Below are 17,549 nucleotides of genomic sequence, written 5' to 3'. Positions count from 1 at the left end.
ATTTTTTTTCAAGGTGTTAATTTTGTCCTCAAATGGCTATTAAAGAAAATTACATGTACATATATGTCTAAAGTCAATCTAGATATTTCTTTCTTAAACTATTAAACAGTATTAAAATCTCTTCTTTTCTCGTAAGTAAAGGTTTCTCTTCCTTTCTTTCCAGTGTAAACTTCCAAATTAGCTGCCAATGTTTAGCCCGAAAATTTCATAACCTTAACCCAAGATTAGGTGAGAGGGAAAAGTGGGAGTTTATGCTGGGGTTAGGGCTAGCATGAGCTATACAAAGAAGATTAATTTTGATTAGACCTTTGACTTGCTAAGTTGAGTCACATGCTGAGATACTTAAGCAAGAGGATATAATTATGGAAGCGTTGTCAAAAGTCGATAATACCTTCCAGTAATTAAGAACACGGTTGCTAAAAAGAGCATATTTTCCCTGCCAACAGAAGGACTCAAAACAAGCAGACAAATCTTGCCTTGCATTTGTTTTCAGAATCCTGAATCGAAGCACACACACACACACACACAAAAAAACGTACACACCCATGGAACATGCTTATATGGTTGGTCTCAGATTTTCAGAAACACCGAAGAACAAATGCTTTGAAATATTGGAAAAGTAAATATTTGTAACATTAGTAAACATGAGAAATGTTTGGCCTAAGAACAAATGCTTATAGTTGGGTGGTCTCAGGTGTTCAGAGACACCTAAGAACAAGTCAGAAAATGGCCCCTAGTGTTGTCCCCGTACTTAGTGGCATTATCTTCGGTCTCCCTCAACCGGATAGGATCGAGCAAAACTGACATGATGCGGTTTTTGGCTTTAACATCCGGTGCACTATGAGCATCTCCATGCTGATATTGACAGAGAGCAGTTCGAGCAAGATCCATAGCAACTTGAATGAAATTTTCCTTATATGGTGATGGAGACAACAATTGTTTGTTCATCTTCATCCAGCATTCCTCAATCATCTTGCTTATATGTTGTCGGGCAAACTCCTCAGACAGGCCAGTTTCATGCATGAAACATGTAATTGCATTGGTAGTTTCACCCCTCTCTATCTCAGCCTACGAAAATGGCACAGTAATGTTTTACAATAAACAGCAGAACAGAAACAAGCAAAATGTGCATTCCGTGAAAGTCGTCACGCTTTCGGAGATTGTTACCTTTCATGTTGTGGCTTTTTTTTTTTTAAACTAATGTTATTGGCATTCTGCTTTTTACTAATGGCGCTCCACTTTCTTAATTTGTGCATTTCTTGTAAAACTTAGAACGGAGATGAAGTACAGTTGATAATGCTCTTTTTCTTTTGATAAAATTTTGTAACGACTCAACTATTTTTCTCTTCAAAAATTGACAAAACAAAAGTAAACTATTGGTTGAAAAAGGGGATTCTCAAGATTTAAATTAGAGTAAATTTTCTATAAATTGATAATGCATATATATTATCATTGATAGATCCAAAACAGACGTGCAAAATTTGAATTTCAAATTTAAATTTTACACAATTGTCATTTATTTAAAATTGACAGCATATACACTATCAATGTACGATTGCATTTGTAGTATACTCCAAATAACACTTTTGTTGAGATTCAACTGAAATCAACAGCTAAACATGTCAAAATGTAGATTAAAATGGGATTGGTGCATGAGTACACGTACCGTCGAGGAACTCAAATCGTTGGTAAGACGAAAAATTATGCACGGCCAATGCAAGAAATCATGATGATAGTCCAAGCACTCTATGGCCTCCTTTGAGATATTTTCTGTGACCAGAAAGTAAGCATGAATTAGTTGCACAGCTCCAGACACTGAAATCCATCCATTTTCGATGTACTCATCAAAGTTTGGGGTGGCTTTCTTGTAAAACCATTGAGCTTCTTGTAAAAATGCTTTGCATAAATCTGCCCACTGAAAAATAATATATGAACGAAAGTTAGACTTAATTACATCAGAGATCAAACTAATAATTGAGCAAATGTTTAATAGCAGTATTAAGTTAATGAGAAAAATAGTAATTATGTTGGAGTGGAACGAGGAATGGCTGATTATATTAATCAATTACTTACTGCTTTTTTCAGTTGAGGAATGATGATCTCTCCTTTGTCCTTAAGAGTGTCATAAGCCAAGTCGCTTATAGTGTTGTAAAGAGCAAGGAAGCATAGTTTCATATATTCAGGAAGATCTTTCATAGCATCAAGATCCCATCTGAAGCAAAACATATAGTTTGATAATCATAAAATGGAAAATAAAAATGAAAACAAAAGAAAATCGTCATAGCAAAATATCTAGTATTTAATTACGTACCTCACAATGGCATCTGTAAATTGCTCGAGTTCATCAAGCGAACCATAAATATCATAAATGTCATCGAGGACAGTGATCAGCGTAAATGCTTTGGTTACTGCCATTCGGCATTTACTAAATCGAGGCTCAAATGCCATTCCAACAGACCAAAAGAAGCTTTCCATTAGCCTGTCTCTTGCAAAGTCCAACTTGTCTGCTAACCCTACAACTTTCCACCACCTAAGAATGACCGAAAGCAAATCCGTTATATGGTAATCTGCCTATGTTGCTGAAATGCAATTCTGCCAAGAAAAACTTCCAGACTTCAAAATTGGAATAGTTAGCATCCGAAAGAAAGTATTTAGGTAGATTAGGTCTGCAGGGAGATACGAGGCCTCTCTTATTTGAGTTTTGTCCAGTTTGATCTAGTTGATGTTATAGTGAATTCAACAATATTTAGTTGTATGAGTTAACGAATTTTACGATTACGTCAAAGTTGTAAGAGTTTGCACTCAATACAGTAAGCATTACACCAACTGAATGGAACTCAACTGGAGAGACTTTGGATCCATCTACTTGTCCAATTTTAATCATTGGAGGCCAGATCAACTGTGATGTAGAAGAAGTGATGTGTCTGACAATTTATGATAATACAAGAAAAGCAATGCAAATATTTGTTGGAAATTAAATGGCGCCTCACAAGTTTGATTTCAAATAAATTTGAGGTGTAAACAAGTTGGAGTAGGATATAGATAAATTATAGCATGTAACCTAGTTAGAGTAGGAAGTAAAAAATGTTGGAATGACTATTTTGCCGTGAAATGAACTCAAAATGGGCTGGTGAGTCCCCTAATCCCCAAGAGAACCCTGTAAAGCGAGTTTGCTTAATTATGCTTTTGGCATTGACAGTTCCAAAGGTCAACAAGACTCCTGATACTTTTTTTTTTTTTTGGGGGCGCAATAATCCTATCACTTATTTTAAAAGAAAAATCCAGACAATGAAATGCAAGTGTTTCCTGCTTGATCTTACCTCGATACTTCTTGAACTTCACTTTGAAGCTGAGACTGAACCAAGTTGAAATCTAGCTTGGCTAATTCAAGCAGCACTTGATTTTTGGCACTTCTCTTAGCATATGCTTCAATACGCCACCTAGCCTCCAGCCTTCGCATTCTATGGTGATATGGAAGCTCCAAAGCATGAGTTATTTGTTCTGACATGTTTGAACCAACGAACTCTTTGGAATCTTTGAGATGTAGACTTGCGCATGGTTTGGCCTCGTTTAGTATATTTTCTCCTTCATATGCAAGATGTGAAGCTTCAAACAAGCTCAACATTCCTCGAATTTCCCCGGCAAGGTTTTCATTAAAGTTGCCATTTTGGTCCTTAAATCTCTCAAAGATATCTGCATCTCACAAAGTTACTAAAGACTATTACCTGCGAAATTTCACAACCATGTTGCCTAAGCAACCTGAAATAGAGAGCTGAAACATGAAGGCTCTGTTTTATTTTTTTAAGGTTTTCCTTTTTAAGAAAAAGACCTTAAATTGGAGTGATAAAGTAATTAGCCTCCATAAGCACGCCAAAAAAGGTTTCATATAAAGGTACTTAAGGGATAAAAATGACTTGACTCCATTTATGCATCTTTATCCTTCACTGATGCCATAAACGTACACAACTATCCCTTAGACGGTTGATCACTAGCAATCGATCAAATGAAAATTGTTGATGCCAGAATTTGTACGAGGTATTGTTTCCCGACTCATGTGAGGTATTGTTCGCCTCGATCCTCCTCATTACATCAACAAAAATATTAAATCAGCATTGTACTTAAATTAATACAACAGTATGATACCTTAAGGAGATTATAGAATTTTCTTATATTTAGGGTATAAAGCTGTTAACCAGAAAATAAAGTTAAAATTCTCGATTTGTGGTATCCAAGCAAAATCCTTCGCCACCATTTTGACAAAGTAGTTAAGTAATCTAGAGACATGACTGAATCAAAGGGATGTTGTTGCAATGACAGGAAAGATTCACAGCTATCCATAGCAGTACTCTTTTGCATCCAAAAATTAGAGAGTTTGTTGCAAAGGGAATGTGTTACCTGGGGAAACCTCAAATCCATGTTGCCTAAGCAACCTGAAATAGAGAGCTGAAGTATGAAGACTGCTCTTAATTTTTTCTCCAGTTGCATCCTCCAAATCTCGAAGCTTTTTAAGGGCAGTTTTAATTTTTTGCCTGTATCGGTAAGAGAGGCCAAGCTGGTCGATGTCATTAATCAGTTCAATCAGAGCCTGTGGCTCCAGGTCTTCACAATCAAGCATGCTGCCAACTTCGTTCTCCAACTTATTTAAAATCTTTGTCTGATTTTCCCACTACAAAAGAATACAAAAACATATATTGGATACAAAAGAATAACAAAACAATGTGTTACGCAACAGAGTCTGGCTACAAATTTCTACCTACCCACAACATGTTAAATGTCCAAATTAGCTGCCAATGTTTAGCCCGAAAATTTCATGACGTTAACCCAAGATTAGGTGAGAGGGAAAAGTGGGAGTATATGTTGGGGTTAGGGCTAGCATGAGCTAGGAAGGGCTATACTCACATGCGGAGATACTTAAGCAAGAGGATATAATTATGGAAGCGTTGTCAAAAGTCAATAATACCTTCCAGTAATTAACAAGAGGTAGTAATGAGGTACAACTTGATGTTAAACAGGGTTTTGCTTTGTTGATCAAATGTTAATTGGACCAGCCAAGACAGGGAGGGCACGTTAGTTAAAGGTGGACCATAAGAAGAACAAGGTTGCTAAGAAGAGCATATTTTTCCGCCGCAACAGGAGGACTCAAAACAAGCAGACAGATCTTGCCTTAATTTCTATTACCCTACCATTACTATTATTAGCATTGTGTTTTAGACGGAGTTACTTCCTCACTTATTTCACATCAAACTCCTAAATAAAATTTCCTAAATGGATTAACTGAGAACATAATATACCTCATTATCTGTCTCACTAGTCGGCTCGAAGAGAATATGACTCCAAGAACTCGGCTGGTAATTAGCTGTCCGGCGGTCGATCGTCAGCTCTGCAGATTGATTACTGCATCTTGTTTGCCAAGTTTTTTGGACACGATACGCATGATGAAGAGGTCCTGATCTTGAATTATTTTTGAGTATATTCAAATTAGGCTGAATGCAAGTTAAAGGAAACTTTACAAGAACTTGAACCATCTTGCAACGAATGAGATAGAGGCAGATATACAGTTCAAACAAGGAATATGCAGTCTGTGGTTAGATGCAAAAATTACCTTCACGAAGGCCTCTTATATATTGTTCTACTCTGCTATCACTGCTCCATATTGGAGAATTGACTTGTATCTGTATATGATTACTCTTTTTTTTTTTTTTTAATACAGCTTTGTCTTTTCTTGCTAAAGTCCAATCGTCCAATTCTGCCAGAGGCTGTTTCTAGCCTGTTTGAATGTAACTTATCTCATGTAAAGCTACTAGGTATTAGGTGGGATAAGGTAAAGGAAAAGAAGGGAAATGAAACGATTTTATTTTTAAAAATGCTATAGCCATTTTAAACACATTCATTAAAGAATAAAAAAAAAGGGGGTTATTGCTCTTTATCCGTCGCTCTCCTTTTACTTCATGTACTGAAAGAAACTCCTCTTGTTGGGCTCTTTGCTTCAAGAATTAATCACCTCAACAACATAAGCAATTTCGTGATAAGGAGGCACACTTCTTCTGAAGTTATTTATTTCTTTATGAAAAGAATAAATAAAAAGGGGGTTTTAAAGAAATTAAACTAAAATAATAGGAAGGCAAAAATTAAATAAAACTAAATCAGTAAGAGACAACTTCTAGTCAAAGAATTAATCTTGATTTTGGATCATTTAATTAATTATCGATGTAAGGATAAAAACCAGCTATTCATGAATAAATTGTTTATAGTTGTCAATAAACTCTAACAATTTGCTTCTCCATACTTTGTCAAGCTACCACTCTTCACTTTGTCAATAACTAAGATACAACCATCAGTTACTTCTCTAATTAAAGACCATTAATTACTTCTCTAATTAAAAGAGAACCCTACTATAAAATTTAATGTTTTAACAGTGAGACTGTTAAATTAATGGTTTATTTAACAGTGAGACTGTTAATAAACCATTAAATTAATGGTTTAGTTATATTAGATTATATATTCCCTGTAATACATATTCAAAAGCTTCTTATGGAATAAAATTACATCAATTACCACAAAAATATGCACTTAAACATCAAATTTGTTTTCAATTAAACATTAAGAGTTTCACATGGGATCCGCTTCAAATCCCCCATGACCAAACTTTACAGCTAAATGAGCCAGACCCGTATCATACAACGGACTGTCAAAATTTTTCTTTTAAGCTCCGTTTTGATCTAAAATTCCTGTATCAATTAACACAATATTTGACCAAAATTAAGAGGAAATACTCACAAATAAGATGCATAATTAGCTCTCTATCAGGAAATATTTGACCAAAATTCAATATTGCTCTCAAGTTGTAAATGCATGCAATCAACAACTCCTAAGAAAATGGAAGCAATCGTAAAAGCAAGAGTCCTGTCCATCCAAATTCAATAAAGAGGATCAGGATCGTTACGTATATATAAGCATCTAAGAAAATTAGCCAATTTGTACTAAACATTAGGGTTGAAACTAAAGTTTTTCTAAATTCCACTACATGAAACAAAACGTTTTTCATTTGGCCAGTGGTGGCACATTACAAATTGCTTAGGTACATCAAATTTTCTAAAATTAGTATAATACCGGCCGCAAAGGTAACTTTTTTTTTTTTGGCATAATGGGGACAAAGTGCACCCACAGTCCATCATTAACAATATTCAAACAGTAGCAGTGGGTGAGGAAGCCGCCGCACAATGTGTTACGCAAAATTATTGTCACAGTTAAAACACATTCATGTTGCGTTAAATGCAAAGCAGTTAATAATTAACAATATTTTATCAAATGAATTTGATGCATGAACCTATTATAGTTCCTCTCCAAAAGCCACCACGAAAACTTAAATGCAAAGCAGTTAATAATAATATTTTATCAAATGAATTTGATGCATGAACCTATTGTTTGGAATTGACTGACAGGAATGACAATCGAAGTTAACGGTACTCATTGATTCCGATTGTTTAGTAGATCACGTAATACAATAATTAATTAATGAAATTGAAAGTGTTACGTCTTACTTTCAGACCAAACATGTGAGAAAAATGATCAAAACCTACGTGAAGTGGGATGTATAATCTTGATCTCAATTCTGATTCCAATTTAAGAATATGAGTTAAACGCCACCTAAATTTAGAACTCTTAACGTATTAATAAAGCGGATTAGCCCGAAGAATAGTTCGAGGACAAGACATTAACCTGATTTGAGCTTCAGCTGGCCATTATAAAGGACAAACAAAAGGGACTCTATAAAAGATTTAGTTCGAACTTCTTTTATTTAAATCAGGAGAGACAAGAGACAAGTATTTGTTGAAGAAAGAAGCCTTACGCTTCAGCTAGTCAATTCCCTTGGTATCAAATCTTGCTTCTTCCTTGTTGGATTTCCCTACCCTATAGATTATCTTCCTGCCAAAGCCACCTCAACAGTCCCGTGCTTGGATACTTTGATGCTATGCATGCTTAAAAGTTAAAAGGATGTGCAACAAATTTATAAGATTTGACATAAAGCTGGTTAAAATTTCCAGCTCGAAGAATAATTGTTCACTTGGCTTCTTGTACAATGAATTTATCCAACTTCAATCCTTTTCATTGCAAGAGATAGTTTGGGCCGTTCTTTTTTTGTACGCTTTGACAGTATGTTGATAGGGTACGTAATTGCTATTATATCTGTGAATATTTTTTCTTGATATTTGCCAAATATTGTATTATTAGATAAATTCTACTCATATTTGATAATTGGTACTGACTGTAAGAATTTGGCAAGAAGAGAAGTAAAAGGTGATTTAAAGAAGATTCTTGGCCTGTTCCGTGTGACGGCACCTAAGTTAGCTTCAAGTCCGAAGAGCTCGGAATTTGTTGTGCATGGCAGCTTCCCTACTTAAATTGAAATCCTTTTTCAAGATATTTGGTTTTCGTTTTGTATTTGGAAACAATAGCTTATCTTTTGTCGATTGGCCGAATCTCTCTTTAGAAGGAAATTAGTAGTAGTAATAGCAGGAAAGGAAAGAAACGTAAGGAGTTGGGATTCTTGGCTTTCGTGATTTTAGAAACATTGTTCCGGGTCCGAGAGAGAGAAGGCGGCTGGCCCCTTGAGGTGATTAGCCTAGACAAACAGAAACAAGGAGCCGCCGTCTCCTCCCTTTTGCTTTCTTTTCATTATTTTCCATTGTTGATCGCTCGTACAACTTTTATCAATGAAATTATTTGAATTATTTTCAAAAGAGAGTAATTAATTTTTTTTCTAAATCAAGAAGTGACGAAGAATTTGGTTTAATTACATATGTAAGATCTAACTGTTTTTATTAGTTTCTTTTATTCGTTAGTATTCAAATGTGTTATAATTTAACTTCTTATGGTTATTTTGTTATTCAAATATCATAGCCATCTAATATTTAATTCAACTTAACAAACTAATACCAGTTAAGACAGTTGGATCCGTAATTATTTAATTGTCTTGAATTGGTGGCGACTAGTATGATTGGTTTGATGTTAGAGAAACATATGATCTAATTTAAATAAACCTTGGTAATGTGTTTATTAATTAGAACATGGCCTCTCCAGTTTCTAATGCAATCAAAAAATTAAATTTTATGGACATACCTAGGGTTGTTTCTTAATTAGAGAAGTAGTTAACGGACGTACCTTAACTATCGAGACGATAAAGAAAAATTAGTTCTCATCGCGTGTTTGGCAACTATAATATTGTTTATTAACGAATAGATGAAATAAATGAAATAATTATTGCATCGACAACTAGTTGTATGAACCACTTCTGAAGTTATTTCCTTGGCTAGAGTTTGCCTATTATTGATTTAATCTTAACTTTCTTCTGTTTATTTGCTTTTATCTTCATTGATTATTTGTTTTAATTTTCCAAGCCCCCCCCCCCAATTTAATTCTTGCTTATAAAGAAATAAATCATCTAGTCCCTGAGGAGACGATCCTACTCACTGCTATACTCAAATTTAAGTTTTTAGACTAGGAATTTTAATTTTGGTGGTTTGACACCCAACATTTGTCACACTCTTTTCTGAATACTCTTCGATGTATTTTTTTTTCCATGGCCTAATCTAAGATGCAATAATTTGTCAATCTATCTAAATTCACATCTCACTTCTTTAATAAAATTCCTCACCATATCTAACTCCATTCTTTGAAGGTTCCTTTTTGAATTCTCATCAAGCTCCCTCCTTCTTAGGTTTCTTGATTTTTTTTTTCTTTGAGCAGTTTTCTTGATGTTATATAATAGGTATACTTAGATTTCTTCTTTTTTTTTTTTTGCTGCAATGACCATCATTTCGATCATTAGCATGATGATTACCAACATCATGATTCCCTATGAAAGGAATAATCTTTTTTTTTTAAACCAAGATGCTTGGATTTTATTGCCTCAAAATAGTTCTTGAGAGGGACAGAAGCATGACCTCAACGATACAAGACAAGTACAAGACACCTACTTACTTAACTCGACGTCGCCGAATAGACGAGTAGGATAGTTTATCCAACCGATATTCACCCCTAGCTACACCTGGTAAGTCTCTGAAATATTCATAAATACATACCGATTCAACCAAGGCACACCCCACATTGGCTAGAACATTCGCAACCTTATTGGCCTCGTGATAGCAATGCTTGATAGAGCGGTTATTTTGCACACTTTGCACTATTATTTTATCCTAATTATGGCTACTCATGGTGCTAAGAATTGGGATTTTGCTCTTATTTCACATTTGTGTAAATTACAGATAGTTGACGTTAAAAGTAATCTTTTGAGACAAAATTTCAAAAAACTCTTTGTTTCAGGGCGTGCTCACACCAGAAACTGAAGAGACCTACTAAAAGCCAGACCGGCGGGCTTGATAGCAGTAGGACCAACTAGAAAACGAGGTCTACATGGACTAGAGGCATGGGATCAGAACCCTTAGACAAATCCCTACTGGAGACGTCTCTTTACTCTCTGCTGGCGGCGGCAAAGGCTAAAAGGGGCCAGATTCACGTGCAATCAATTAGTTATAGCTTGAGTTTCAACTTGGGTAAGACGTTTTTCCTTCTTGCGCTTGAGCGGCCAATAGGCGCAAGGCCAGATTCACGTGTAATTGATACATTAGCTTCAGTTTTCTTTTTTCTATGCGACTTTGACTCTTGAATTCATTTCTTTTGCTTGGGACAATTCTTCGTTGGCTTTTGCTTTTTAATTGCGGCTCCAGTATGGAGACGAAACCCAAAAAAAAAAAGGAGAGATAACACTTTCTCGTCTACCTCCTCATTATTTACCTTTTTCGCAACTTTTTAGCAATTAATTGGATGATATCAATTAAATCATACGAGATTGATACGATGAGGAGCGGTTAGTTCTCTTCTCTACCAAAAGGTCGACGCGGAGGTGCGGTTCATAATATCTGTGAGATTTAATCAAATTTTCATTATTTCTTTCAATTCGTTACTATTCGTGCTTTTTCTGGGTTAATTGTTCATGGGTATTTTATTAATTGAATATCAACGCCGGGTATTTGATTTAATATAATAGCCTACTGTCACGTTAATTAAATTGAATCCGTAATTATTCGTTTAGTTGACAACTAGTGGCAACCACCATAATTGGTTTTATGTTGGGGAAACGTAAGATCTGATCTAAATAAACCCTCTCAACGTGTTTATTGGTTGGGGTTGGGTTCTTCTAGCTTTAATGCAACTGGATAATTAAATTCCTACGGTCGTATCTAGAGTTGTTTTCTGGTTAGGGAAGCAGTCAATGGTCGTACCTTAACTGTTGAAAAAGTAAGGAAGAATTGGTTGTCAAAGCTTGTTGATGACTATAACCAACCTAGTAACGAACGAATGAAATATCTTTGCATCGATGATTATTTAACTGGACCATGCCTGAACAGTTGATCCTTTGGGTAGAAGTTTATTAAATTGCTATTTTTGGTAAATTGTACTTGTTGAGTTAGCTTTTGAATTTTGTTTATTTTACTTTTATTTTCATTCTATTAAATATCCCCCAATTTTGTTCTATTGATTTGGAAAGAAACAGCTTCCTATCCATTCCCTGTGGAATCGACCCTACTTGCCATTGTATGCAAATTTAATATTTTTATAGACAATTCTGGTATATCGGATCAAGCAAATTCTTCGGAAACAGGGTGAATCAAGTAACCCATTGCATACTTAGGATCCCTGCTCCAGTACTCAGATTTGTTCTATAATTAATTGTGGTGGTAATTAGGACTTTTTAATAATTATTATTGCACCGATTCGACACCTGTCAATACTTGAACTGTAAACTCCCCTGAGAGAACTCACAACACTGCTCGATCTCATAACTAATCGTCCATGGGCATTGATAATCGTTCCTCAGAATCTTTATTAGCACTGGTATAGTTAGATTTCAAAAAAATCGAGAACTCTTTCTTTCTTATGAATGGTAGTGATCCTTTTTTTTTAAACTTCAAAAAGCCTACACTGGTGGTATCTACTACATGCATCAGATACCAAAAGAAGAAGAAGAAATCTCCTTTCGAGGCTGAAAAATCAACAAAATGAAACTCGTGAAGCTCCAAAACCTAGATATGAAAGCAGTTTGAAAATTTCAGATACAAAGATGTACAAAGATTGAAGAGTTCTCTAGTCCCTTGGAATATGAAATTACTGGCTTTCATTACTTCCCTTCGCACAAAGATAAATAATAGTATCTTCTCTTCCTTTTACCTTTATTTGGACCTTTATTTCGATCTCAGTTCCAGTAAACTTAGAAAAACTTGAATTAAACACTATATTTTGTGAACAAGAAGAAACTGTATAAAAAATCAAATTTTTACAAAACTAGTTCTTTAATTTTTTTTTATTCTGTGTACATATATTGGGCAAAGTCCCACAGAATACTAGGGGCAACGTCCCATAGAATTCTGTGTACATATAACTAGTTCTTTAATTTTGAAACTTTATCTTTTTTGAAGGGAGACTCCAAATCTTACTAGGGGGAAAGGGAAGAATCTTTGGTAATCTGGCTAATGTATAGAGCTTAATAAATATGCACAGTTCAAACAAAAATGCTTTGAAATATTGGAAAAGTAAATATTTGTAACATTAGTAAACATGAGAAATGTGTGGCCAAAGAACAAATGCTTATAGTTGGTTGGTCTCAGATGTTCAGAGATACCTAAGAGCAAATCAGAAAATGGCCCCAGTGTTGTCCCCGTACGTAGTGGCATTATCTTCCATCTCCCTCAACCGGATAGGATCAAGCAAAACAGACATGATGCGGTTTTTGGCTGTAGCATCCGGGGCACTATGAGCATCCCCATGCTGATATTGACAAAGAGCAATTCGAGCAAGATCCATAGCAACTTGAATGAAATTTTCCTTATATGGTGATGGAGACAACAATTGTTTGTTCATCTTCATCCAGCATTCCTCAATCATCTTGCTTATATGTTGTCGGGCAAACTCCTCAGACAGGCCAGTTTCATGCATGAAACATGTAATTGCATTTGTAGTTTCACCCCTCTCTATCTCAGCCTACGAAAATGGCACAGTAATGTTTTACAATAAACAGCAGAACAGAAACAAGCAAAATGTACATTTTATGTACGTCGTCACATTTTCAATAGGAAATTGTCACTTTTTGTATCTGTAACTTTTTTATGGTATACTCCAAATTTAAATTAATAAGTTTGCATTCATAGTATACTCCAAATTACACTTTCACTGAGACTCAACCGAGATCAACAGACAAACAAGTCAAAATTTAGATTAGAAATGGAACTGATCATCCAAAAATAGGTTAACTTTCATTATTTGCCTTTGCATTAGTGACAAGTTTTTTAATCATCTGTATAGAGGGAATTGGTGCATGAGTACACGTACCGTCGAGGAGCTCAAATCGTTGGTAAGACGAAAAATTATGCAGGGCCAACGCAAGAAACCAAGATCATAGTCCAAGCACACTATGGCCTCCTTTGAGATATTCTCTGTGACCAAAAAGTAAGCATGAATTAGTTGCACAGCTCCAGATGATGAAATCCATCCATTTTCGATGTACTCATCAAAGGTTGGTGTGACTTTCTTGTAAAACCATCGAGCTTCTTGTAAGAATGCTTTCCATAAATCTGCCCACTGAAAAATAGTATTTGAACGAAAGTTAGACTATGTTAATTACATGAGAGATCAAACTAGTAATTGAGCAAATGTTTAACAGTAATGAAGCAAATCAGAAAAATAGTAATTATATTAGAGTGGGACGAGGAATCACTGATTAATTAATTACTTACTGCTTTTTTCAGTTGAGAAATTATGAGCTCTCCTTTTTCCTTAAGAGTGTCATAAGCCAAGTCGTTTATAGTGTTGTAAACAGCAAGGAAGCATAGTGTCATATATTCAGGAAGATCTTTCATAGCATCAAGGTCCTATCTGAAGAAAAATATATAGTTTGATAATCATAAAATGGAAAATAAAAAATAAAAAACCATCATAACAAAATCGAGTATTTAGTTACGTACCTCACAATGGCATCTGTTAATTGCTCGAGTTCATCAATGGAACCATAAACATCAGAGATGTCATCCAAGACAGTGATCAGCGTAAATGCTTTGGTTACTGCCATTCGGCATTTACTAAATCGAGGCTCAAATGCCATTCCAACGGACCAAAAGAAGCTTTCCATTAGCCTGTCTCTTGCAAAGTCCAACTTGTCTGCTAACCCTACAACTTTCCACCACCTAAGAATGACCGAGAGCAATCCGTTATATGGCAATCTGCCTATCCCATTGAAATGCAATTCTGCCAGGGAAAACTTCCAGACTTCGAAACTGGAATAGTTAGCATCCGAAAGAAAGTATTTAGGTAGACTATGTCTGCAGGGAGATATGAGGCCTCTCCTGTTGAGTTTTGTCCAGTTTGGTCTAGTTGATGTAATACTGAATTTAACAATATTTACTTGTATGAGTTAACGAATTTTACGATTACACCAAAGTTGTAAGAGTTTACACTCAATACAGTAAGAATTACACCAACTGAATGGAACTCAACTGGAGAGACTTTGGATCCATCTACTTGTCCAATTTTAATCATTTTAGGCCAGATCAACTGTGATGTAGAAGAAGTGACATCGGATAATTTATGATAATACAAGAAAAGTAACGCAAATATTTATTAGGAATTAAATGGCGCTCTCAAGTTTGATTTCAGATTAGTTTGCCCTTAGGGTGTAAACAAATTGGAGTAGGATATAGATAAATTTAGACAGAATGTAAAGTAGTTAGAATAGGGTGTAAAAAGATTTTGGAATGACCATTTTGCCGAAATGTTAAACGGAATGGACTGCTGAGGCCCCTGATTCCCAAGAGAAACCTGTAAAGTGAGTTTGCCTAATTATGCTTCTGGCATTGACAGTTCCAATGGGAACAAGACTCCTGCTACTTTTTTTTTTTTTTTTTTTTTTTTGTGAAAGCTCCTATCACTTATTTTAAAAGGGGTTAATTTCACATACCTTCCTTGAGATTTTTTATAATTATAGAAAGCTCCTCTCAATTTCTAAAAATTACACCTACCTCCCCCATTTTCACTATTTAAGTAACATTCTAGGCCCAAAAAACTATACTTTTTCTCAAAATTCCTATAATGCCTTTGAGTTATAATCACAACAAAAATGTAAAGGAAAAAAATGGTTCATAGTCTCTATTTCATTTATTTCTACTTGCTATTATTGTTACCTACTCGTTAACATCCAAATCACCATTAAATAAACACTTATTTTTGTTCTAATGTTCCTCTTTTATCTAAAAATTTTTTATGCAGACCATTGTATCAACTATAAATGCTACATCATATACTTAAAAACTTACATACAATCTCATATCAATATCAGATTTTACTTAATATACAACAAAATTCATCAATATCCCTAAATTTCAATTCCATTGCTGCCACCTTTTTAATAAAAAATAATCTAAACCATCACTATTAATATCAATATCAAATATACTCCATTGGCACAGAGTTCAAAATCAATCAAATCCTCTCTATAAGAATAGCATCAATAATTGTAAATCAAAAATAGAAACACAATGCAATTATAAATATATACCAAGGACACATTTTTTCATGACAACCATAACAATATAGCCTATATTTAGTTCCTATTCCACTTCTTATCCTTAATTTTTATTTTTTATCACTGTCACTCTTCATCTTCATCTAGTTTGATAATGAAATTAGCACTCAATTTGTCATTTAACAATTTCAATTTGCTAATGCCTATCAAAAATTGGAAACAAAAACGGGCGCAAGGAAACTATTTAATAATAATGAAAAATCAAGTATTGAGAATAGATATCAAGATATGTAAATATTGGTGGTTTGGTGCGTATGATAATTTTATTAGTGGTGACAGTACACATTTGGTTGAGAATAATAAATAAATGAATTTGAAAGGAAAATAGATATAGAAAGAAGAGAATAGATAATTAAATGGGAAAAACTGTAGTTCGACTTATTAGTTGATAGTAGATGAGAGAGTTTTAATAATTAATAGAGTTTTTCAATATATTGAGAATTAATGAAGGGCATTGTTGTCTTTTTATCACACCAAGAGAGGTCTTCGTAATTATGTAAACCTCAAGGGAGTTGAATGAAATTGTTGAAAACCTCAGGAGAGGTTTCTGAAATTATCCCTTTTAAAAGAAAAATCCATACAATGAAATGCATCTGTTTTCCTGCTTGATCTTACCTCGATACTTCTTGAACTTCACTTTGAAGCTTAGGCTGCATCATGTTGAAGTCTAGCTTGGCTAACTCAAGCAGCACTTGATTTTTGTCACTTCTTTTAGCATACGCTTCAATATGCCACCTAGCCTCTTGCCTCCGCATTCTATAGTGATATGTAAGCTCCAAAACATGAGTAATTTGTTCTGACATGTTTGAACCAACGAACTCTTTGGAATCTTTGAGATGTAGACTTGCGAATGATTTGGCCTCGTTTAGTATACTCTCTCCTTCATATGCAAGATGTGAAGCTTCAAACAAGCTCAACATTCCTCGAATTTCCCTAGCAAGGTTTTTGTTGAAGTTGCCACTTTGGTCCTTAAATCTCTCAAAGATATCTGCATCTCACAGATTTGCAAAATATGGTGTTATCGAGGAAAGGAACAACGGCTCCGCTCCGCTATATGAATACACAGATTTGCATGTACATTTTTCAGAACCAGAGCACAAACGACTAGTGCCATTTATTTTATCTGGATCATGGCCATAACGTCCCCCTTTTAAGGGCTGAATTGTACAAGTATATCATCCATGTAATCTAAAGACTATTACCTGGGGAAATTTCACAACCATGTTGCCTAAGCAACCTGAAATAGAGAGCCGAAACATGAAGACTCTGAGTTGATTCCTCCAAAAGTCGAAGTTTATCAAGAGCGTGTTTAATGCTCTGGCTGAACCGGTAGGAGAGGCCAAGCTGATCGATGTCATTAATCATTTCAAGCAAAGAAAATGGCTCCAAGTCTTCACCATCAAGCATGCATCTCCCTTCATCCTCTAAATTCTTTAGAACCTTCATCCTCTAGAAATATATTTACCATTCATTTTAATTCGATGGTTGACATCAATTATTCTTTTTCTTTTTTTTTTAATTTAGTAGGGGAGTGACAGGATTGAAGAAGCAAGAGGGTAAGGGGGAAATTAAGGGGGGATTGGAACTGAAAACATCTAAATTTTGGAGTTTCAACCTTAATCCAAGACATCAATTATCCAAATTAAAGAAACAAAATAAATTATTTGGCTGTTTTCATTAGGAAGAAAATATTTAGAGAATAGGAGATTCTGATCTATATTTGATTACTTTCTTCAGGTTACTCTAAATAGGAAGGGTTCATCTCTTGTTTATAGCTAAGCACAACAGCGAAGTACAAATAAGTAAACCGGTAAATTTTTGTGTTAAAAGAAAAAGAAATCCAATTTCACTGCAATCTTTTTTTCTTTCCTGTTTCATTAAAACAAATGATAGCCACCATATATACCCAGAAAAGTAC

General features: G+C 34.8%; 2 protein-coding genes and 1 long non-coding RNA gene across 4 annotated transcripts; all 3 read right to left on the bottom strand.

Moving 5' to 3' along the window:
* Positions 1-575: 575 nt before the first annotated feature.
* Positions 576-5,608, bottom strand: LOC113689023 (isoprene synthase, chloroplastic). 2 transcript variants are annotated; one of them, XM_027206855.2, is made up of 7 exons: positions 5,292-5,608; positions 4,396-4,666; positions 3,321-3,693; positions 2,312-2,530; positions 2,074-2,212; positions 1,667-1,915; positions 576-1,068 (listed from the first exon to the last, which is right to left on the bottom strand). In XM_027206855.2, the coding sequence occupies exons 1-7, from the start codon at positions 5,523-5,525 to the stop codon at positions 709-711; spliced, it is 1,845 nt and encodes a 614-aa protein (XP_027062656.1). In that variant the 5' UTR covers positions 5,526-5,608; the 3' UTR covers positions 576-708. The 2 variants fall into 2 exon arrangements, with proteins under 2 accessions (XP_027062656.1, XP_071907021.1); XM_072050920.1 differs by lacking the exon at positions 5,292-5,608 and adding an exon at positions 4,758-4,895.
* A 7,269-nt stretch (positions 5,609-12,877) lies between these two features.
* LOC113687989 (uncharacterized) lies at positions 12,878-13,629 on the bottom strand. Its single transcript, XR_011814846.1, has 2 exons — positions 13,387-13,629; positions 12,878-13,038 (listed from the first exon to the last, which is right to left on the bottom strand). It is a non-coding gene; the product is annotated as an uncharacterized lncRNA (long non-coding RNA).
* A 296-nt stretch (positions 13,630-13,925) lies between these two features.
* Positions 13,926-17,077, bottom strand: LOC113689456 (isoprene synthase, chloroplastic-like). Its single transcript, XM_072050083.1, has 4 exons — positions 16,834-17,077; positions 16,247-16,619; positions 14,019-14,237; positions 13,926-13,929 (listed from the first exon to the last, which is right to left on the bottom strand). The coding sequence occupies exons 1-4, from the start codon at positions 17,075-17,077 to the stop codon at positions 13,926-13,928; spliced, it is 840 nt and encodes a 279-aa protein (XP_071906184.1).
* Between the last annotated feature and the right edge of the window lie 472 nt (positions 17,078-17,549).

Source organism: Coffea arabica, chromosome 5c (assembly GCF_036785885.1).
Source record: "Coffea arabica cultivar ET-39 chromosome 5c, Coffea Arabica ET-39 HiFi, whole genome shotgun sequence".
NCBI lineage: Eukaryota > Viridiplantae > Streptophyta > Magnoliopsida > Gentianales > Rubiaceae > Coffea > Coffea arabica.
The sequence above is the reverse complement of the archived record's forward strand: the minus strand, read 5'-3'. Positions and strand labels throughout refer to the sequence as shown.